Genomic DNA, 24,076 nt, shown 5'->3' on the forward strand with positions numbered 1-24,076 from the left:
TCGTGGAAATTTCCCTATAATTACGACCTGTGGCGCTAATTAGAATACATAAAGCGTCCAACTTTTGACATTTCTTTACTGGTTAATAATGGCCATTGACAGTTGGAGTCATTTTGTATGGGTAGTATACTTCCACGCCAAAAATGTCCAAGATAAATCTATGTTTTGAACGTCGATTTCGTGGAAATTTCCCTGTAATTACGACCTGTAGCGCTAATTAGAATGCATAAAGCGATTTTTTCATATAAAAGTTATGGTACATTTTTTATCTGTTTTATACCCTAAATATTTTGCCTTCATTTTCAAATATTATATTATTCTGACCCTGTATCTGATCACATGAGAAATTTCGTAAGGATCGGACCATAATTGCAACCTTAGAGCTATTACAATTTACCACGGAATAATGATGAAGATCCTTTAGAACAATTCAGGTATTCCGAAACTTCAAAAAAACAAAACAGATACAATTCGGCTTTGATTTGGGAGTGTAAATTGCAAAATATACATCTAGTTGCAAAAAAGTCAAACGCTTACTTCTGCTCTCACTTATATATCCCCATTTTTCATCGTATTTGACTATTCCATTGTAGTAGAAAGGCGAAAAACGGCAACCAACATCCATATAACCTAAGCACCTCTAATATGACTTGCTTGTATGACCAGCGAGAGGCTTCGCATGAATAGCTAACTCTTAAGTGGAGGTTTGGGTGGATCAATATTCCGATATCTAGTGGCTCCTTTCTGTCTGTGATGAAATGCGAGCTAACATTCCCGCCACCACCAGACACTGTCACTGACAAATGTTATCGATTTTTAACTTTTTTTTAGAATTTTGTCATCAGTCCTGGCTGCCGTTTCTTTCCTCTCTAGCTTTGGCATCAGTGAGGATGATATTTCATCATTATTTACTTTCAACTGTTGGCTTTGTTGTTGTTCTTGTCATTGTCGTTGTTTCAAAAGTTAATGGCTTTGTTGTGATTGTGTATACCGGCTGCCTGTTTCTCCCCCATTTCCCCATCACTTTTCAACGGGGGAAAGTAGCTTAGTTGGTAGTGGGAATGGAGGTGATAGTGGTGTCATTGGTGATGATGTTTGTTTTGTTCAATTTGAAGGGTAATATGGTTATAATGAAACTGAGTACGGAGAGAGGTAAGGAAAAAAATCAGCCCCAAGCCATTTGTAGTATCTCCTGTGTGTGTGTGCTTTGTTTTTTGTCCATGGAGACATACTGTCAATAAAGTATGACGATGCCGACGACGACACGCTCAGCCAATATTAGTCTGACACGCGTCACAAGGTATGCGTTAAGGCTCATGGACACACATCAATTGTGGCATGAAAACATTGACTCATACATCCTCGCCGTACGACAAAGGAATGTGGCAGCTTATCTCGGTATTTGAAATGAATAAAATATTAATTCAATAGAATAATTGAATATACAGGGTATACATGCATACCTACAATCCACGATGATCCTCTGGGGGAATCATTCAAACATAGAAAGGCTGTATATTGAATATGAATGAAATGTATCAATTAGGGAAATTGTACAGGATTGCCTTTTTTGATATTCTACGCTAGGATCCTATTTATTCTACGTTTTTTATGAAATAATATATTTATTGACAAAAGGGTCAATATTTATTTAAATATAATTTCGGGCATCACGTATGCAAACTAATAAAAATTAAAATGTGTAAAGAGTGTAAGTAAATAAATAAGAAATGGAGGAATTACCAAGTTTTGGAAATATTTTCATTTGAGGACAACACTGAACTGTGGAAGAGCAAAGAGACTTCACCCAATGAAAACGCTGTATTTTAAACTGTTTTTTTTTACCCCAAACAATATCCATATCTCAACCTCAAATGTTAACAGTGACCTTAATATCAATTTTCAGAATTTCAGCTCTTTAATTTTCCCTATTACCAAATTACGCATTCCCAAATCTTCTCTCACTGTATACAAAACGGAGGCCTTTATTTCAAATTCCCGAAGTCCAGCTCTATCCTACTACGGTCTTACAACCCATCTTATATCTATCCCCACATACAATACCAAATATAGTACCATTCAGTAATTTTGGTACACTTATAGTACACTTTTTCGACATGAGGGCTACAAATGAACAGTAATCCTAATAATTTCCGATTTCAAGCATAATAATTTTTCCCAATGCCAAATTGTATCGAATATACAGGGTGAGAGGGGAAACTGCAACCAACTTCATACTGCCGTAATTTTTAAGCCACTCGTCAGACAGCTGCTTTAAATTATTTCAGTGACAGCTCATTATATTGTCTACAAGCGTACAAAAGCATTTTGGTAGAATTTTCCAAAAAAAGTTATTCGTGATGGAATTCAAGCTTGATAGTGTGATTTCTTTATATTTGGCTGGAAAACCACAAGTGGCTATCGTTAGAGCACTCCAGCATTTAAATGTTAATAAATCTTTTGTGTCTCGTACTATCTCTCGTTACCGTGATACTGGTAGCGTAGCCCGACGTCAAGGAAGTGTACGGAAGAAAAGAGCAACATCAGCAGAAATGGTTTTGAAAAGTAAAGAAGCGACTTGATCGAAACCCGCGTCGCATTGGCCGAAAAATGGCTCGTGAGCTGAACATATCACAATATTCCATTCAGCAAATATTTAAAAATGAGCTCGGGGTGAAGCCATTGAAACTCCAAAAAGTTCAAGAACTTACACCGCAATCGGAAGAAAATAGACTCAAAAGAGCTAAAGAGTTGCTTTGCTTAAACCCAAGCTCAAGTACCGGCCATGGTGATGGTGTGGACCGCCATAACAGCCGATGGTCGCTCTCCGCTCGTATTAATCAACCGTGGCATCAGAATATTATCGCGAAAATATTCTGGAGGGTGCATTAAAGCCTTGGGCTCACAAACATTTTGACCTTGGACATTCCAACAGGACTCAGCACCATCGCACTCAGCACGCGCCACCAATGGTTACAAAACGAAGACCATAATTCGTGCCAAAGGTGACCAATTCGAACAAACCTAAACATATTCTAAAATTTGATGCTATTTCCAACATTTTTTTGCTTTCATTCAATACAATTTTAAAAAGTAAAATTTAAAAAAAAATGTAAAAATTATGGCGTTTGTCTTTGATTTTTTTTTATCTCACCCTGTAGTACTATTTAGTACTTTTAGTGCACCTGTAGTACATATTCGCCAAACCACCAATTTATCACTTACCAATCATTAACAGCGACCCCAATACAAAATTTTAATATTACAGCTTCTTTCGTACACTTACTTTCCATCCTTGACTCTCATAACATATTTCAAGTTTAATGGTACAATTTTAATACAAAAATGGTACAATTTTAGAAGTTTAGTACAATTTTAGAACTTTTCGCAACCATAAAGTTTGAAGAGCCAAATTCCTTTTAGTACATCTATCCTGCACTTCATCAGTGACTCTCATTCCAAATTTTATATTTCTTGGTCATTCCATTTGTCCAATACAAAGTATTCAATTTTAAGTACATTTTAGTACTTGTAGTACAAATTTCCAAAAATCCAGCCTTATTTCATATCTACGCACCAAAACTGGCTCTCATGCTGAATTCCAATATTCTAGCGTTAGCCGTTTCGTCTTGGCATTGATTCTACATTAGTTATTTTACTACTCTTTTATATATATACTAGCTGTACCCGGTGCGCTTCGCTACCCCTTTTGATTTTATATGCATTCAAATTTTTATTTACGAATATATGTTGGTTAAAAAAAAACAAATTTAAAAATTAAAAAAAAATTATTGCACTACTTCAAGCGTAAATAACCAAAACCATTAGAAAAGCAGTAACATGACATACATACACGAAATGTTTGTCCTTCGGATTTATTTATTTCATAGCAAATACCAAGCGTGCAGTAAACTGCAATCTTTTGAAGTTGAGTGGCATTTCTATTGCAATTAGTGAATTCGAGATAGCAACATACTTCGCCGTAATAAGCGTATTTCAAATCAATTGTTGTGTTGTTTTTTAGTGTTAGCCTAAGGCGTTGTGGGTCAATGGTTCTTATTAAAATCATATCCCAATCTGATCCGATTTAAATATAATTTTAAAAAATTACTTTTACACCAAATTCCGCCACACCTTTCATATTTCATTGAAATTGGTGCGTCAAATATGTGAAGTCGGCCGATAATATATATATGGGAGCTATATCCAAATCTTAACTAATTTTACACATACATTTATTATTGTAACCAAATTCCGCCACACATTCTGAACTTCATTGGTATCGGTCATATATATCATGTGTGGTGATTTCAATATAATTTGGCAATTTTTTCTGGTGCCAGATTTTGTCTCTCTCGCTTTGGGTGCATCAACTATGTGAAATCGGCTGAGTATATATATGGGAGCTATAATCAAATCTGAGCGTATTTGAATATAATTTGTCAAATTTATTTTTGTACCAAATTTAGCCACTCATGCCGAATTTCATTGGAATCGGAAATACGTATCGTGTTTGGTGCATCAAATATGTGAAATCGGCGGAAAATATATATGGGAGCTATATCCAAATCTGAACCGATTTTAATATAATTTGACTAATTTATTTTCTAATCAAAATCCCGTTACATATTCCAAATTTCTTTGGAATCGAACATACATATCGTGCATAAAATACATGAAATCGGTCGAATATATATATATATGAGAGCTATATCCAAATCTGAACCGATTTTAATATAATTTGACAAATGTATATTTGTTTTAATTTCCGCTACACATTCCAAATTTCATTGAAATTAGAGATACATAGCGTGTTTGGTGCATCAAATACATGAAATCGGTCGAAAATATATATGGGAGCTATATCCAAATCTGAACCGATTTCAATTTAGTTTGACAAACTCATTTTGGTTCCCAATTCCGTTACTTATTTTAAATTTCATTACAATTGGAAATACATGTCGTGTTTGGTCCACCAAATACATGAAATCGGCCGAAAATGTATATGGGAGCTATATCCAAATCTGAACCGATTTCAATATAATTTGGGAAATCAATTTTTTAGATAAAATCTATCACACGTTTCAAATTTCATTGAAATTGGGGATACATAGCGTGTTTGGTGCATCAAATGCTTGAAATCGGCCGAAAATATATATGGGAGCTATATCCAAATCTGAACCGATTTCAATATAATTTGACAAATTTATTTTCGGATTAAATCCCGTCACACATTCCAAATTTCATTGGAATCGAACATTCATATTGTGTTTGAGGCATCAAATGAACGAAATCGGTCGAAAATATATATGGGAGCTATATTCAAATCTGAACCGATTACAATATAATTTGGCAAACTTATTTTTGTTCCAAATTCCGTTACGTATTCCAAATTTAGAGACTGTATCTTCAACCAATCAATAGATATGTGCATATAAAATCTAAATTTTTGGGAGGTACCTCCGATTCTGGTGCTATATCTCCAGTTCCAAGTGGAAATTCAAAAATGTATATAGCCTATGTTACTTTCAGGCAATGTTGCAGTATATATGGAAATTTTCAGAAAAATCTATTCAGCAGTTTTCGAGTCCATAAATTACAAACAAACAAACAAACAAACAAACGTACAAACATTTTCCTCTTTTATAGATATAGATAATAGAACTCAACTTTACTTATAAATATCTCAGATATCTTTGATAAATAGGAAAATCGGAGTCATTGTGAGCCATTGAATCAGACAGACTTTGTCCATAAATCTATTTGTATATTCCAACACTTCGAATGCTCTGACCGCTTTGTATACTTGTATTCACCGACTAAAAGAACATTCCACAACGACCTCCTATTTTGTACTATAAATATGTATACACATATACATGTTGACACCGAACACATACTATCACACACAGATTTTCTGACATATTAGTCGATATTTTTCTCCCCATTTTTTCTGGCATTATTTGTCTGTGACTGATTTTATGACGAAATGCAAAGAAAAGAAGTATTAAATCGGCTTGTGTTGTCGCTGTTGTGTTCTTTCACCAGCCCTCCATTCCTGCCACTCATCCCTGCTGTACAGAATTACATTGTGTATGCGTAAAAACGTATAGGCAAGTAATCTGCAGAGCTGGGTGTAGGAATGTCATCGTAGTCGAGAAGGATTGTGCAAAGTGGCTGGGGAGTGAGTATTAAAAGCTAATACAGACAAATGCTGACACAAGAATGAGTCGCACAAACATACGCACACACACACACATCATAGTGAATGGGATTAATTTGAAAATCCATTAAAGTAACAGTCTATAGGGAAATATTTTTCTTGTGATATTTCTCCCCCAAATAATCGTTGCCTAAATTTGGGGGGAGTTTAAGATATTGTTTCTAAATGTCTGAACTCAATGTGTTTTTGTTTGCGGTTTCCATTTTTTGCATAATACTTCTCATATTACGGTAAAGCTGAAGGGAATAGTCTATCGTTTCTAATAGGGCACTTCGAATGTGAACACTTTTGTACAAATATCAGTTTGTGGATTTTTTTTGCTTGTTTATCTGGTAAAAGAAAAACTTTTGAAATTTTTAAAATACGTAATACACCCAAATTATATACGGAGGAGGAACTCTTGACCTTTCCAATAGTGTTTGGTAAATGCATGTGATCATCTAAGGCATTTATTAGTTGAAATATCTTCACTCTTAATCCAGTGTTGACGTAGATATTAGAATGTACGAAATTTGAAGAGAATCGTAAAGTTTTTTTGCAATATATAAAAGTTATGACTCATCGAAATTCTGACAATTTGTGAGTAGGAGAAAATGAAAACGGGTTATATCGCCCATACAAAGACCACAGTGTATGGACACCTTCTTGTTTTGTTTGGAGCCCAATTTCTTCACATATTTTGAAATATTTTAGTCCCAAAATTTAAAATAAAAACTAAATCAGCAGTGATTGGACATATGCATTTCTCGCAAAATTATATTTCAAAGATTTTAGTACCAAAATTTAAACTAAATCAGCAGTGATTTGACATATGAATTTCGCGCAAAAACATTCAAGATAGATCCGCTTCTAGTATAACCCCATATTACGACACCTATAGATTTTCTGTATTTTGAATTGAAATTTTGAATCGAATTCCATTGAAATTCAAAAGTAAAGATCACAACCATGAATTTAAGTTACAGGGAGAGATGAAAAAACTGTCACCAACTTCAGACTGCTGTCATTTCTAAGCCACTCATCCGACAGCATTGTTTACAAGCGTACAAAAGCATTTTTGTGTATCGTTAGAGCACTCCAGCATTTAAATGTGTATAAATCTTTTGTGTCCCGTACCATTGCTCGTTACCGTGATACTGGTAGCGTAGCCCGACGTCAAGGAAGTGGACGGGAAAAAAACAGCACAAGCAGAAATTATTCGAAAAGTACAGAAGCGACTTGATTGAAACCCCCCCGTCGCAGTGGTCGAAAAATGGCTCGTCAGCTGAACATATCGCAATATTCCATTCGTCAAATATTGAAAAATGAGCTCGGGGTAAAGCCATTGATATTCCAAAAAGTGCAAAAACTTACACCGCAACAGAAAGAATAGAGCTAAAGTTGTACTGTTGCTTCGCTTGTATTAATCGACCGTTACATCAGAACAAATGCCGAATATTATCGCGAAAATATTCTGGAGGGTGTATTAAAGTCTTGGCCAACAGGCCACACAAGAATGGTTACAAAAAGGGGTTCCTCGCTTCATTTCCAGCGCCCAATGGGCACCAAAATTTCCGGATACCAATCCGTTGGACTATTGTGTCTGGATTCGTGCCAAAGGTGACCAATTCGAGCAAATTTTAACCTATTCTAAAAGCTGATGCTATTTACGACATGTTTTGCTGTTGTTCAATAAAAATACGAAAAATTTTAAAAATTATGGCGTTTGACTTCGTTGCTGTTTTTTATCTCACACTGAAAACTTACGATTCTCTTTAAATTTCACATATCCCAAAATTTTGACAACACAATATATGTTGTTTAGATGGGTTATATAGGTCTACTACATCCCCACCAAAGGAGTCAAAAGATAAATTGGTCTTCCAAAATGGCGACTTTTTCAACTATTGGAGGAATTTCAAAAAATTCGGTTCCAAACAATCGATAATTTTGATGACCGTTTTAAATAACCCCATTATGTGCCCACCTGTTGGATAGGTATTTTAGCTTTTAAATGATACCTATGTTTTCCATATCGATGGATCCGGGTCTAACCTGGTTATTGGACCAAGACCTTCGGCTCAAATATCAGAGCATACGGGTCTGTCACCTAAGAATCTGGAATCGGGTTAAAAACGCCTACCTCTGGAAAAATTTTAAAAATAGTGTTTTTACTTTCTCGTTGCTTGCGAAACAAACCAGCTGTTTTTTTAAACTTGGTATATCTAAATTATTCTCTCAACAAGATATCTAATATGGATATGGAATTTATTGACTCACAAAAGATTCAAATTTTGATAAAAAATTATTCTCATAAAATTGGAAGTAAATATTATATTGTCTTTAAATTTTTCGCATCCCAATATTGTTATCGGTAATAGATGAAGTGCAAATAAAGGAAGTAGTCGATATAGTTCAAATCTGTCACGTTGTATTGTTTATATCAGTTGCCTGCATAGGCAACTTTTGTCATTAGTCATTACAATATTCAAAATCAAAATACCGAATATAGAGAGGTACTATTATATGGGGGCTACACCAAAAGGTGGACCAGCACAGACAATTTTCTGTCATAGGCTGTAGTATCCATTGCGAACTTCAATACTAAATCGACATAGAATTTAATGCGGATCGCGAATATATATATTTTGTGGGGTCTATATTTCGAGGTGTTACAAACGCAATGACAAACTTAATATACCCTCCATACTATAATGACGCTAAATATTTAAATAAAGAAACATTAGCTGAGGATACACAACTGCCGGCAAACTGGCTGAAACTTTTTAACTTGTATTATAAGTAGTTTAGCAAATTTCAGTGTTAGGGAGGTATTAGATACATCAGATACCTCCCGAATACTGTACCTCGTCATTTATAGACCTATTTTAAAAAGAGTAACTTTACAACATTTAGAATAAAGGTGTTTCATTGAGGCTTATATAACTATATTGCTTGATCTCTTCGACATACATACATATAACCGTCAGCTCATTTAAAGATTTGCCGAGAACCACCTATCCTAGAATTATTTGTATTCCTTACATTTATATTTGTTATTGTATTATACCCATTGGGAATAAGTAAATTAAAACACATAAAAATATATCTTCACTTACCTCATCAATAAATTCAAAATCGCCACCATTTTCGCCAATATACTTTTTTGGTTTCTTAGCCTCTGCCCCCGGAGCCATAGACGATGACATCAATAACACCAGACCAATTACGGTCATTAACGGCACTAAACACTTCATAATGATGGCCAAATATTCTGTTTACTGCTGCACTGCACAAACACACAAGCAAGTAGCAATAACAATGCTTTATATTATCCGGATTTTGTTCGGAATTAAGTTAAACGATTTTCCGTGCAAAAACACCTTTAAAATTTGTTAGACAAACAAAATGTGTAAAAGGAAATGAATACGAAAAACAAAAGCATGATAGAATTTGTTTTTTTGTGTTAATCTTCTTTGCTACCACAACCACCAGCAACAGCAGAAACGACAGCAGCGGTAGCTTTAGCAAAACAGCAAATATAATTAACCGGCAAATAAAAGAAAGAGGATGTGAAAGAGAATGAAAGAGATGTTAGTGTATGTGTGTGTGTCAGTATAAAAAATCATCCGAAAAAAACAACAAAAATACAACTTTCGTAATTTTCCCAAATGAAATTTAATTGCTATTGTCTACATGCAACGACACTGACACTCATACAGGATTTGTTTTATTTCTTAACCTCCCCTCTGACTCAAGCCATCCAGTGCTATGCAGTCTGATTCAGAACATTTAACATCCTCTCTCTATCTCTTAGAGTAGCACACACATACACATGCATACTCTGCAGTCTTTTTTGCACAAATTCTTTCCATTCCTCTCCTCCCCCATTTGCCATTCTCTTTTTGCGCATGTACAAATAGAATAAATGCCTTGTACTGGTGGTAGCGTGAATGTGTTGGTGTGTGTTTTTGTCTTTATATTTTTATTGTTTCCTTATATTTTTTAGAATTTATTTTATGAAGCTTTTTATTTAAATTTTCCGTGTGATTTGTTTCTTTATTTAATTATCTTCAGCTCGTATCCTCAATTGTTTGTTATTGCATTTAATTGATTTTTTGTCTGTTACACTCGTATCAATTATTTTTCTTCTTCTTTTAATATTACACTTTGTTTTTAGTTATCCTTTTAATTTATTTTTCTTTGTGTTTCTTTTTGTTACCAAATCAGACAATGGAATTTGAGAGAGTGTGTGTATCAAGGCGAACCGTTTTCTTTGTTATCTGTTCCGCTAGCTTTACCTTTGAACACGACCACGTCTAAACGTCTACTGATTTGTATTTCTATGGGAATTTTCACTTTTAGCCATGGCATTTCTTTGTTGGCTCCAATAAAAAATCGGTCAAACACTCTTTGTGGTTTGACATTTGTCTGATTTTTTCTCTCTCTCTCTCTCTCTTTCCTTAGTTCTTGCGCCTTTTCTCTCTTTGTTGTGGTGAAAATGGTTTCCATCAGAGTTGGAACTTTTGCTGGATTGATATAAAATATCTAGTTTAAAATTAAATTTAGGGATTTACGGACAATAACCATTCCGAAAATTATGCATGCTTAGTTTGGTTTTCATATTCAAACTCGCATTGCCGGCTCGTACTTTTAGCCTTTAATTCATATTTTCTCAAGCACAATAATATATGTTCACCTACCATCGGTGTTAGAAATTGTGAATAACCTGGTCTTATTTTTCAGCCACAGACTTTGATTTGAGTGTTAACAAGTTAAAAAGTATCAATCGGTTCTGCCGACAACATTCAGCCAGTATTCGATTAATTAAATATATTTTAAATTCTGTTAAGATTATTCAAACTGTTGACCCTCTATGGACTAGATTCTGAAGGAATGGGTCAATATTGTCTATATCGTATCGGACCTAATAAATGTTGTTGTTTTTATAAAAACAACAATAAAGGGATTAAGCCTGACCATTTTGCAACAACAAACCACTATGGTATACAGAACAAACAAGCCAACACTATTCTATTAATAGACAAGGCACGGTCGACGAAGAAGTTTTTCACTTTAAATGAAGCGTCCAAAAAATTCCTCCATTACGAAGTCAGCAATGATCGGTAACGCTGGTGATCCCATAGGAAGTCCTTTTCGTTGTTCGTACACCTTGTCCGAGCATATGAAATATCTACAGTCCTTCTTAAAGCTAGCTTTAAGAACAATAGATGAAAAGTTGAACATTTTACAAAAACACACGAAAATACCTAAAGAAGTTTTTAAAGAAATACTGACCTGAAAATGTATGTTATTTACTGTGTTATATATTGTTAAAATCAGTTTGTAATTTGTGTTTTTTTGTACAACAGATCCCTGAAGAAGATGAAAACTTAGTTTTTTAATGACCTTAAGCCAAGCAATTAACCCTGGGGAGAATATCCCAGACAAAAAACAAGGGAACTAATGAGGATCGGGGGCTCTTTCCGAAACCTAGGTATTCCCTGACTTACCCTCTGGTAAACATTACCATCGTTCTCCACTAATAAATAAACGTTGTTTTTATAACAACAACAATAAAGGGATGAAGCCAACAACAAAATACTATGGTATCCCGAACAAACAAGCCAACACTGTTCTAAATGTGATATAAATATTTGGTTTGGACTTTACCGACTATTTCCTATATTTTATATAATTTTAAGAAAATGTTGACATGTGCGTGAGGTACCAGATGTAGTCGGCCGAAGTAGTCAATTTTCATGCTCCATCTAACGCATATAAAAATATTGGTATGGGCAAAATTACAAGAAAATCGAAAATCCCATAATCCTCTCAGGTTTCTGGTTAAAAGAGATATATTTAGATATAGCAAGTTGTAAAGAATCGCTGACTTGTTTCGCAAGTTATGGCAGATAAAAGTATTGGAAATTGTGGTCCGCAGATATATATCATCTTCACAACAGATCTTGTATTCGCAAAAATGTTTGTATGTCTAAAATTTGAAAATAGTTGTACTGTAGCATTTTCCGCTTTCTTTAAGCGTTTTGCTTTCAAAATCTTGAACCCTATGTGGGACAGGTAGCAAAAGAGCCCTTGTAAAGGAGGCATCAGAACGAGTGGACCGATATATTCCATCTTCACAAATGGTCTTATGTTAGAAGAAATAATGGGATGTGTGAAATATAAATAAAACCTAATGCTTATTTTGGATTTTATAAACGTTTTGGTCATTCGAAACTTTGACCCATTCTGGGGGAGGTCCGATCTCTACCGTTTTTATAGCAGATCTTGTGTTGATGAAAATATTCAGATGTACCAAATCTAAACGGAATCGGATGTTAATTTCACCTTTTATGAACTTAATGGATAGTCAACATTTCGACCTTTTGTGGGGGAGGTACCAGAAGGAGTAGGCCAATGTATTCCATCTTAACACCAGAACTTGGCTTAATAAAATTATTGGGATGTGTGAAATTTGAAGACAATCGGACTTTTACAACACATTTGATAAGAGTTGAAATTATTCTAAATTTTGTTCCATTGTGGGGGAGGTATTTAATGGTGTGGACCGATATTGTCCATTTTCACACCTGACCTAGAACTGACGCAAATATTAGGATTTGGAAAGTTGGAGCGAAACGGATTTGGCCCAAAGAGACCTAGGGTCTAAAACCGTTATTTTGGCTAGGCACGTTTTGACCGTATCAAACGATATATAAGTTAATGTTAGAAGTTAAAGTTTATTTCACACTGCTATGGTGTTTCTTTATTTTGTTACTAACATTTATGTTGCGGTGCTATGCACCTCTCTTGTTGGATTTACAATTATGAATTGCTTCAACTTAAAACTAATATTATACTGCAGCCTGGTCGTGCTCGTTATTACGCTGAGTCATCACTTGCGGTGCGCTGGTATTAGTGCGCGTGTTTGTGGCGGATGACTGCCCTGGTGTCATATTCCTGTTGATTTGTCGGACTGCTTGCGCAGCATAATGATGGGAATGTTTACTAGTTGGTTTGCATATTTAGTTTGATGTTTATTAGGGTGAGCCGTTAACTCCTCCCTCTCGAATTATCAAGCGTCTCGATTGATGTGTTTAGAAATATGGCAGATTATAAAGACTGCCGCGTTGATTCAAGTTAATATTGTGGTTTGCTAGTTGTTTTGTTGTGATAACAGATTCTGTTGTGCCGGCTGCCAATTGGCTTTCTGACACAGTCATTTCTATTTGAGGTCTAGACATTCCTTCATGTGGGGTCATTTTTATAATTTTCATACTAGTTTTGCGCCTTTGCCTCATTTTTACTGCCATCAGGAGGATGACCAATGCTAATATGAGACTGATGTTAAAACATAAACTGGTCTTGAATTCAGTATTTAGACGCTCGATTCTTTTATTACTTTTCACGTGCAACGTTTTTAGTAGTTGTAGAGATAGTATTTCTTCGGTGTAGTTGTTTCTAGCTGAGTGTTTTAGTAGCGCAGGCAACGGTTTGGAGTAAGCAGCTTCTTCGACGGTGAAATTTTTGTTGCCTATCCTAATTGTAGAATTACTAAATCTTATTAAATAAGTTCCTGTTACATTTTTTTCGTTTCCATTTATGACAATATTTTCTTTTATGTTATTTATCAAAATTAATCCAGGTTCTATTTCCTCTAAATTATTAATGTGATCTGCATTTACTATTGAACAATTATGTGGGCTATTAGTTACTAATTTAGGAATACATGTATTGTTTGTTATATTGGCTACATTAGATTCTAGACATAATTCAATACCATTTATTTTTTGACAAGGACTTTTAATTCCAAATGTTGCTCTTTCACATTTTACAATTTTCTTATAATCAAGATTTAAAACAGTATTTTGATTTTTTACAGGTCTTATGGTTATGACATTACAAATTTCTTTTACAGTTTTGGGAATGCTTATAATGTAAATTATATTAGTACTATTGTTTACAATTTTTATTCGTGCGAAATTTAAAGCTTGTTCAATGTTTTGAAACGGGATTTCATCTTGATTAAATATTTCTTCTATTTTCCTAATTTCTATTTCCGATAAAATAAATGTGTTTACAATGTTGGATTTTGTTAAATGAATGGCCGAATTAATATTCGTTATTTCCTCCTTTAAAATTTCAACTTTGTACTTTGCCTGCAATATGAGGGTATTACGGAAGTCCTCACTAGTCTTTAAAATTTTTGAAATACTATTTGTCGCATTCGTTATCTCCTGCATTCTTTCTATTAGATCTCTGTTGATTATTAACTGGTTATTGCTGTTGTCTGTTAACTCATTGATTTTGTTTTTCAAAAGCATAAGGTCATCATGGTCTGGACTACCTGCCAGCCATTTCCACGCCGTTCCAATCTCATCAAGAGATCTTTTAGATCTCTCTTCAGGCATTAGCCGATTTATAAGGTGAGATAGGGTAGTGATGTCATTATGTAGGAAGGGGAGTAGTGGGTGGTTGTCTGGAATTCCTTTGGCCAAGTCGTCCTTGATCCTCTCTAGAGTGTCATGATATTCCTTGATGTTAATAACATGCAAAATTTTGAATGTCCCTGTTTGTATTTTTCCTATTCCACTCTCTATAAGAACCACTTCTGATTGAGAGTAGTCCAATATTTCTGTGACCCCTAGGCAACCTGTAATTAAGAACTGAAAACCCGGTAAATAAGTAAGTCAGTTTCTGATATGACTCTTATGGACTATTCTCCCTGATTGAGTCAGGACAGTTGAGTGCCTATTCTCCTTTACAACTTCTTCTTTGAAACGTTTAGATAATTTGGTTCCTAATCTCTTGTTCTGTTTGACAAATATTTTCTGACCTTCTTGATATTCTTTTGGTTCTTCCCTAACACGATTATGATTTGCCAAATCATTTTCCTGTTTCCTCAAGAGTCTTTCGTAGTTGTTAAGGCGAGTCCTTTCGTAGTCCTCTGGTCCAAAGGTCGTCGGTCGTCCAAAAAATAGATCTACGGGTTTCTTTCCAATTGACGAATGTATTGTGTGATTGTACTTGTTAACGCTATCTTGCAATAGCTCCTCAAAAGAGTAATCGGGTCGCTCACACTTACTGCAACGCATAATTTCCGATAAGGTCGAATGGAATCTCTCTATTTGCCCATTAACCTCGCTCTTATAAGGCGGTGCCGTAAAAATTTCCATGCCAAGTTCGTCTTCCAACATAAACCGAATGGTCTGAGAATTGAAAGATCGCTCGTTATCAAATACAATTGACTTCGGGACCCCAAAGTAGAAAATTATTTCTCTCAATGGTTTCCTAATGTCTTCAATGCCTTTGCCATTTATCATTCTGGTTACTGCGAATTTTGTAAATTTGTCTATTGCGGTTAAAACTCGAAACTTGTCTGTAGAGAAGATATCTATGTGGATTGTATGCCCAGGATAAGTTGGCATAGGTGTCTTATTAAGTTTGGGAGCGTTCGGATGTCGCTCATACTTATTTTCTTTACATACTTTACAGATATTGATCACATTCTTTATTTTCCTAGTCATGGAAGGGAAGTAATAGCTCTCTAAAATTTGTCTCCTATTCTCGGCATTATTCCTATGTGCTCTGTTGTGAGTCTCAATAATGATTTGTTTTTGTCTCTCCTCATCAGTAACATCTTCAACCATTGTTCGAGCGAATCGTACTTTAATGTTTCTGAAGTGATGAGGGTACAGTGCTTGAATCATAAGCATAACTGGCTCTGAGGTCTTGATGCCGTTGACTACTGTAGGATTTAAGTATCTCTTTAATATGACTTTCAGATCTGATTCCGCTAGACTGGTTTCTTTAATGATATGTCTATGGTAGGAGGGAAATACAATGTTAAATTCATATGAGGAAGCTGATGATTCCTCAATAATGATCTGATTTTTGAAGGTATTTATTGGCACCTCAGCGGAAGGAATTAGGTCTTCCGATGAGTCCTCGGCACTGTGAACCGTGGGCGTTAGGGAGTTAACATCTGTCACTGGTGGTCTCGATAGCGTGTCCGCGACTACATTCGTGCTACCTGGTTTATAAATTAACTCGTAATTATATTCTTCTAACTGTGCCTTCCACTTCTTCATCTTCACATTTGTGTTCTTGTTGCTTAGCGCAAATGTCAAAGGTTGATGGTCGGTAAATATCTTTATGCTTCTTGCTCCATACAAGTAACAATTCAATTCCTTTAAAGCCCAAATTATCGCCAGCATTTCTTTCTCATTTGTCGCATATTCCTCTTCTGCCCTACTGAGAGTTCTAGAAAGGTATGTGATAGGTCTATTGCCTTGAGATAAAACTGCTCCTAAAGCGTATTTCGAGGCGTCAGTAGTGAGTTCAAAGGGCTTATCAAAGTCGGGATAGTTCAAAACGACTTCCTCCGATACCAAACAGTTCTTGAGCTGTTTGAAACTTTCAATCTGTTCGGAATTCAAATTGACACTGATTTTTTTTGACTGGTTTCTCGGGGTTTTCCCTATATCGCCTCTCATCATGGAAGTTAATGGTTTGGCTATTTGAGCATAGCCCCTTATGAATCTCCGATAATGTCCGGTCAAACCCAGGAACGATCGCAAGTCATGAACTGTTCTAGGTTGAGGGAAATTAACTATGGCCTTAAGTCTGTCTGGGTTTGCAGAAAAACCTCCTTCCTTTACATTGAACCCTAAGAAGTCAATTTCTTCCTTTAAGAATTCACTCTTGTCCAAATGAACTTTCAGATTAGAGTCTTCCAAAGTGCGGAATATTATCCTCAAATTTTCAATGTGTTCCTTTTTAGTCCTACCAAATATCAAAATGTCATCAATGTAGACGTAGCACCGTTTCCCTATATGCTCTCTAAGAATATCATCTAGAGCTCTTTGGAATATTGCAGACGCGTTACGTAGTCCAAATGGTAGTCTTGTGAACTCGAACTTTCCATTCTTGACGGAAAAAGCTGTTTTCTCAATATCGGATTCCCTAAGTGGAATCTGATGGAATCCGCTCTTTAAATCTATGGTGGAAAAGTATTTCTGTTCGCCTAAGTTAGCCAAGATTTCTGTAATTTCAGGTATGGGGTATCTGTCAGGTCTAGTTATCTCATTAAGTTTCCTATAGTCAATAACCATGCGGTATTTTTCACACCTGAAGCATCTGGTTTTTTTGGTACTATCCAAACTGGAGCATTATATGCGGACCTGGAAGGGCGAATTATCCCGTCCCTTAATAGTTCTTCTATCTGTTTGTCAATTTCGGATTTCAGTGCCATTGGATACGGATAGGATTTTGAATAAACTGGACTATCACTACTCGTATTAATTTCAGCTTGTACGATTGTTGAATAAGTGAGTTTTTTATTGGGATCTGCAAAAAGGTTTGGATGGTCATCCAAAATATTCCTGACTTCTTTTTCATCTTCGGGATTTAGATGATTTAAACGTAGATTCATGTTATTAATCTCATCAATTTGCAGCTCTTTCAAAGGAAATTTCTTTCCATCCAGAATTGTGAGATAGGATCTCCAAGTGTAAATCACTGCATTCAAAGATTTCAGGGTATCATTCCCTATTATCCCATCAAAGGTCTCTAGACCAGGAAGGATGTAAAATTCTAACTTTCCGATCCCGCAATTAAAAATGTCAATAAAACTATGGGTCTCTATACTAACTATGCCGCCTACGGACTTAACATGAAAAGGTTTCTGGTTCTTTAGAGGGTTTCTAATAAATTTGCCATTAATATAATTTTGTTCGAACCGGTGTCTATAAGAAATTTAAGTTCGTTGCCATTTTTCATTCTGAAAGGGAGGTATGGCAACGTTGAAGCTAGTCTAAAAATTAACGTCATCTACAATTGCCAACTGATCGTCTAGATCCTCCTCGTACGCTTCGTCATAGGAAACCTCATATTCCTGTTCATCAGAACCATTCATTTCATCCGGCTCTGCATCCTCACGTATTTGGGCCTCAACATTAAACACTCTCTGCTGCTTTTGCGGCTGATGAATATTTCCTGAATTATTTCTCTTAAAGTTAGGCTGAACATTGTTAAAAGCATTACTCAACTGTGGCCTATTCTGATAGTTTACCTGCCTAGTCTGTATTGATTGATCCACGTCCATTGGTACAGCAGGTTTAGGAGGAAGTGGGGGTCTGTATCCTCCGTATTGGGGGTGTCCAAAATTATTCACTACTGGAGGTCGATTCGAAAAGTTCGCCGGCCCTCCGTATTGTTGTTCTCCACTTCGGAAATTCTGATAACGATATTGAGTAGGGCCTCTGTACCTTTGGTCACCTTGAAAATTCCTATCACCAATCGTCAGCTGTGGGTAAAAATGTCTAGGAGGGTTAGTTTGGGGGATCCTGTTTGGTCTGGATCCTTTCTCGGTAGCGTGTTGAATACGCACACCTAGATTACCTAATTTTAAACAGGCATTTAGAGCCTGAGGCAAACTTGTCGGGTTTGTAACACTCATTAAGCTTGGAAGATTACCATTAAGTCCTCGAATAAAGGTGTCCAAAGCCTTGTCCCTATATGTTTGGGTCAATACATCCAAAGCCTCGTTCCCTATATCCAGACAATCAATCTTGTCCAGAATCAAAGACAAATGGTGGTAAACCTTCTGGTAAAAATCTGTTATGGTTTGCCCACCCTGAGATAGGACGGTCATTTGATACTCTAAGGTCGAAATATCTCTCTTATCTGAAAAATGAAGCACTAAACACTTTCTTATCGCTTTCCAATTTAATGGGGTCCGATAAGACTCCAAAGCCGTGTCGGCCTCACCAACAATTTTATGCCTAACAGTGTGTAGAATTGTGAAGTATTTGGTTGTTCCCCTTTGTGACTCATAAATGTTCATGATCCTATCAACAGCTTTCCTCCACGAACTAAATTCTCCTGGCTTGCCCGAGAATTCCCTTAACGTCTTCACTATGTCTGGTATTCTCTCTCCTTCTGAGATATCCCCAGATCCTTCTATGTCGACATCTTTAGTGGCGGTAACATCCTCCCCCTGTTTGAGAAGGTTTGCCACCGTCTCACTTATTATTCGTTTCACCTCATTAGTCTGACTTTCCGTAAAGGGATTAAACCTTACGGGAGCTGCCCCAGAAGGCGAAGATGTCTGTCCTGAAACACTCATAGCTTCGACCCTTGTTATTAAGTTGTTTAAATCTTCCGGCATTGGCCGCTCGAAAAAAAGGAGAAAAAGAAACACCAAATCCTAGTTCTCGTCACAAATCTATTATCAAAATTTCTTTAAACTTATTTCAGCACGGATATGACTCTTTAAATTTGGATGCCACACTCTATTTTTTTGTTTAACTTAATCTAACATTTCATATTTCTTACATTTGTTAATTTCGCACAAATATGATTTTTTTGTAAATTTAGATGTCACACTTTATTTTTTGTTTTACCTTACTCTAACATTTCTTTCTTCTTACTTTGTTATTTTTGTTAAACGTATTCTAGCACAAATATGATTTTTGTAAATTAGATTTCACACTTTCACTTTCTGTGTTATTCCTTATTTTGTTTAATTTTATTTTAACATTTCTTCTTTTTTACTTTTGTTAAATTTATAATAACTTACTAATAATAATTTGATCATTTTCCTTATATCCCGGTAGTCCGCTAGTTCTTACGTAACATCCTTTTCGTACTCCTACTCAGGAACGGTTCTCGTACCGGCTGTTGGGATGTTTTAATCCTTGTGGTTGTTGGGTTCTAGGATGTGTTGATCCTTGTAGTTGTTGGGTTCTAGGATGTGTTGATCCTTGTAGTTGTTGGGCGCCAGTTAATGTTAGAAGTTAAAGTTTATTTCACACTGCTATGGTGTTTCTTTATTTTGTTACTAACATTTATGTTGCGGTGCTATGCACCTCTCTTGTTGGATTTACAATTATGAATTGCTTCAACTTAAAACTAATATTATACTGCAGCCTGGTCGTGCTCGTTATTACGCTGAGTCATCACTTGCGGTGCGCTGGTATTAGTGCGCGTGTTTGTGGCGGATGACTGCCCTGGTGTCATATTCCTGTTGATTTGTCGGACTGCTTGCGCAGCATAATGATGGGAATGTTTACTAGTTGGTTTGCATATTTAGTTTGATGTTTATTAGGGTGAGCCGTTAACTTATACCCTCTCTAGCTATATGGCTGAGGGTATAAAAACAACCATTTGAAAAATACTACTGAAATCAAAAAAAAAAACCTAATGTAAGAATTTTGTTCTTTTCAACTGTGCGGTGCTACATTTTGGCATTTATATTATTTATCAACAAAAATACTGATAGAACATCAATATGAACGTAAAACTATTAGAAAAGTGGCGGAAGGCAATTAATGAATTCCATTGTCAAACATTGACTTTCGAAGTGGATGTAAAAGATTTGGGAGATGCTCATACTTCGTTTTTTGTTGGAAAAGGAGGAGAAATAAGTAGGAAGATAATAGTAGGTTTTCCAATAGATACATACCCTTAGCCTATGGTTTAACCTAAGTTTTGAGAATCTTTGAACTTATGATAAAATATCTTATATTGATAGAAATATTTAGATTTGCAATGTTAGAAGAAAATATAACATCAATTTCAAATTTTCATTAACTATGTTTTATACCTACAACAAAAGTATGTAACACCTTGAAATGTGGGTCCTGGATATAGGATACTATCTATGAATCTTCCTATTTCGCCGACCTGAGTCGGTTTAGCTATGTGTGCCCGACCGTCCGTCTGGCCATCTTTCCATGTTAATTTATAATCTCGCTACTGGTCGCAATTAGCACCCAATCCTCACTAAATTTTGCACGAAGGTGGGTTTATGTTTGATCATTGGATAATATTTAGCTTGCAAAATAGACCATAAGTTTTATGTAAAAAAGTACAAAGATTTCCACTAAACCGCAAATAGTTTTAATCCTGGCAAAATCACAAATATGTACATATTTACCGCATTCGATAGCACACCAATAAGTTTTTCTTATTTCTTTGTCAGGAATGCATACTACTTTTTCCAGTGTATAATATTGAGCATGCTTGAAATAGTTTAAAGCTATTCACCACCACTCAGAGAAAAGTGGTACATCTCATTTAGAGCAATGCCGACTTTTTGACACCACCTTTAGCACCAAACAACCCCCTGGAGGCATATTTTAAAGTCAACAAACAGTTAGCCCTTCTAGACGAGATATCGATTATAAAATTCTGTGGTATTTTGTCCACCCTCTTTCTCAACCCCCCGCCAGAAAACGACGATTATGTTGGCGCAAGAAAATGAGAGCAATGAGGAAAATTCGTAATAGAGGTGAATTCAACACATTTCCCACAAACAATCATGTGACGGAAAATTGCCAGTGACTGTTTTTAAGCAGAAGAAAACCAAATTCTCTTTGTTTATTGAGCATGTCGCATGATAAGATTTTATTTTATTTCATTTTATTTCGGTTTCCTTTCAAGCCAAGGCAATCCGAGAGAATAGCAAAAACAATAACACCAAAATCAAGATGATGATGGTAACGACTATTAAGGCAAAGGGCGAAAGATGACAATATGATGCGATGATGATGTCGGTTGGCGGTGTTTGTGGTGATGGTGACACTGATGCTGATGAGAAGGATGTCACCAAAGACAAGCATGCCACAAGAACACGTCAGACAACAATGGTTTGATGATAGCGACAAGAACTTGGCACCTTTGGCTAGCTGAACATAATGTTGGCTACATCAAGAAAAACAACTCACGGTAATACCATTCACAGCAGAAGACAGCAGGAGCATCGGCAGCGACCGCATTGCAACACACTATCACACATTAAATGTTGGTGGTGATAAAAATTACCACGATGACGACAACAACATTGGCTCTCGCCCCTAAAATGCAAGTCAAAAGCCAAACAATGATACAAAGAAGTCATGTCATAGCCGCCGCCTGCTAGTAAAATGTTTGTTTAGCCTTTTGGGTCATGGACCTTTTTGGCAACATTGTGTCACTTCAAAAATGGAAGTTCTATTTTAGTCTCTCGAATACAGTCAACTACGGTTCCATTATGACATCATATGTAGATATGTTTTTGGGAGGAATGGCAAATTGTTGCCAATTTTATTTTGAACTTTTGTTTTTTTTTTGCGTTATAAGATGAAATACAGACGAAAATTATCGAAATATTGAAATTGTGTCAATGTTCTCAGATTACGAAGAGATGTAAAATTATTTAAACTGTGGGCACCAGGATAAATGGAAAAGATAATGAACAAGTGAAAAAGCAGTAAGTTCGGCCGGGCTGAGCTTTGAATAACCTCCACCATTTGGAACAAATGAAAAAATTTTCAATAAAATAAAATCCATTAAAAATTCTGTGTCTTTAAAATACCTAAAATCATAAGTTGCCGATATATGGGGGGATATACGATATTGTGGACCCATATAGACAAATCTATATCTAGGGGTAAAGTACTCACAAAGAACTCCTTGTGTAGAATTCCGTTGAAAAATGTTGCTAAAATCATTAAAATACCAAATATCGGGGGTTACCGTTATGTGGGGATATACGGTATCGTGGACCTATATAGACAATTCTCTTTCGGAGGTAAAGTACTCACAACGTACTCCTTGTGTGGAATTTCAGGCGATTCCATTGAAAAATGTGGGTAAAATCATCAAAATACCTAATATCGGGGGGTACCGTTATATGGGGGATATACGACATCGTGGACCGGTATAGTCCATCTTCGAACTTGGCCTGCCTGTAGACAAAAGAGAGATCTGTGCAAAATGTTAGCTTCCTATGTTAATTCGTTATAGAATTTTACGCTGATCAAGAATATATATACTTTGTTGGGTCTAAAATGATTATTTCGTTGAGTTACAATCGGAATGACGAACTTAAAATACCCCCCATACTATCCCCGGTGGAGGGTATAACAAGAAATTTAAGAGAAACTAAAAGTTGATTTTTTAGAAATCGACCAAAAACATCGTGGTCGGGAAAATATCTATTTTATAAAGATTTAAAGGAAAAATACTTCTAGGTCAAACAATTTTAGTGGAGTCAGAGTCATAAAAATAATCGACTCCGACAAGCGATATTTTTCTCAGTTATACTCTCCACCAAACATTGGAGGGTATATTAAAATTGTCATTCCGTTTGCAAAACGTATATTCAATATTCATCGGAGATCCCAAAAGGTATATATATTTCCGATCAGAATGCAATTACAAAGCCGTTCGCCTGTTGAAATCACAATAGAGTCCACATTATTTAATCTAGAGCTTTGACACATAGATTTATATTATATGCAGGCTGACTGGTAGTGCAAATTGACTGCATTGGTCCGCGTTTATACGTCTATACGTCTATACGAGGACTAGACCTAAACGTGTCCCTCTATATCTTCGGTATTTTGAAGTTTTCTGCCACCATTTCCAGCCAAATCAACTGAAACTTTGTATTTGGGGTTCTTGGTAGGGTTGTCCCCATATAACGATACCTCCCGACTTTCTGTATTTTAAAGGTTTCTGCCACAACTCCCAACCAAATTACATGAAACTTGGCAATTGGGGTTCTCGGTAGGTCTGTTCTTTCATTCAGGTAAACTAATTGGTGTAGCCCCCGAAAAATACTGATTTCAGGTATTTTGAATAATGTCAATCGGGTTCATGGTAGATCTGCTCTCTCTCCTGCAAAAAATTGGAAGCAGTAATAAGTATAACCCCCATATAAAGATACCTCTAGATTTTCGGAATTTTGGAGTTTTCTGTCAAAATTTCCAACCGTATTAGATGATAATATGGGTTTTCGCTATTTGGGTTATATTTATACCCTACAACACTATGTGTTGGGGGTATTATAAGTTTGATTGGCCCAAAAATTATGTAACACCT

The 24,076-nt window shown here is 35.8% G+C and overlaps 1 protein-coding gene across 8 annotated transcripts in view; it reads right to left on the reverse strand.

Moving 5' to 3' along the window:
- The window catches only part of LOC109612178 (proteoglycan Cow), a 298,610-nt gene extending 288,024 nt beyond the window's left edge, over positions 1 to 10,586 (reverse strand). For 5 of the 8 annotated variants that reach the window (XM_059127034.1, XM_059127031.1, XM_059127030.1 and 2 more), the window contains exons 1-2: positions 10,425 to 10,542; positions 9,322 to 9,585 (exon numbers count right to left, since the gene is read on the reverse strand). In XM_059127034.1, coding sequence (XP_058983017.1) covers positions 9,322 to 9,459 — 138 coding nt within the window. In that variant the 5' untranslated portion in view covers positions 9,460 to 9,585; positions 10,425 to 10,542. Of the gene's footprint in view, positions 1 to 9,321; positions 9,586 to 10,424 lie in introns of all 8 variants that reach the window. The other 3 variants (XM_059127027.1, XM_059127032.1, XM_059127028.1) reach the window with 3 other exon arrangements.
- Positions 10,587 to 24,076: the final 13,490 nt, after the last annotated feature.

This window comes from Musca domestica, unplaced genomic scaffold, assembly GCF_030504385.1.
Source record: "Musca domestica strain aabys unplaced genomic scaffold, Musca_domestica.polishedcontigs.V.1.1 42, whole genome shotgun sequence".
Classification (NCBI taxonomy): domain Eukaryota; kingdom Metazoa; phylum Arthropoda; class Insecta; order Diptera; family Muscidae; genus Musca; species Musca domestica.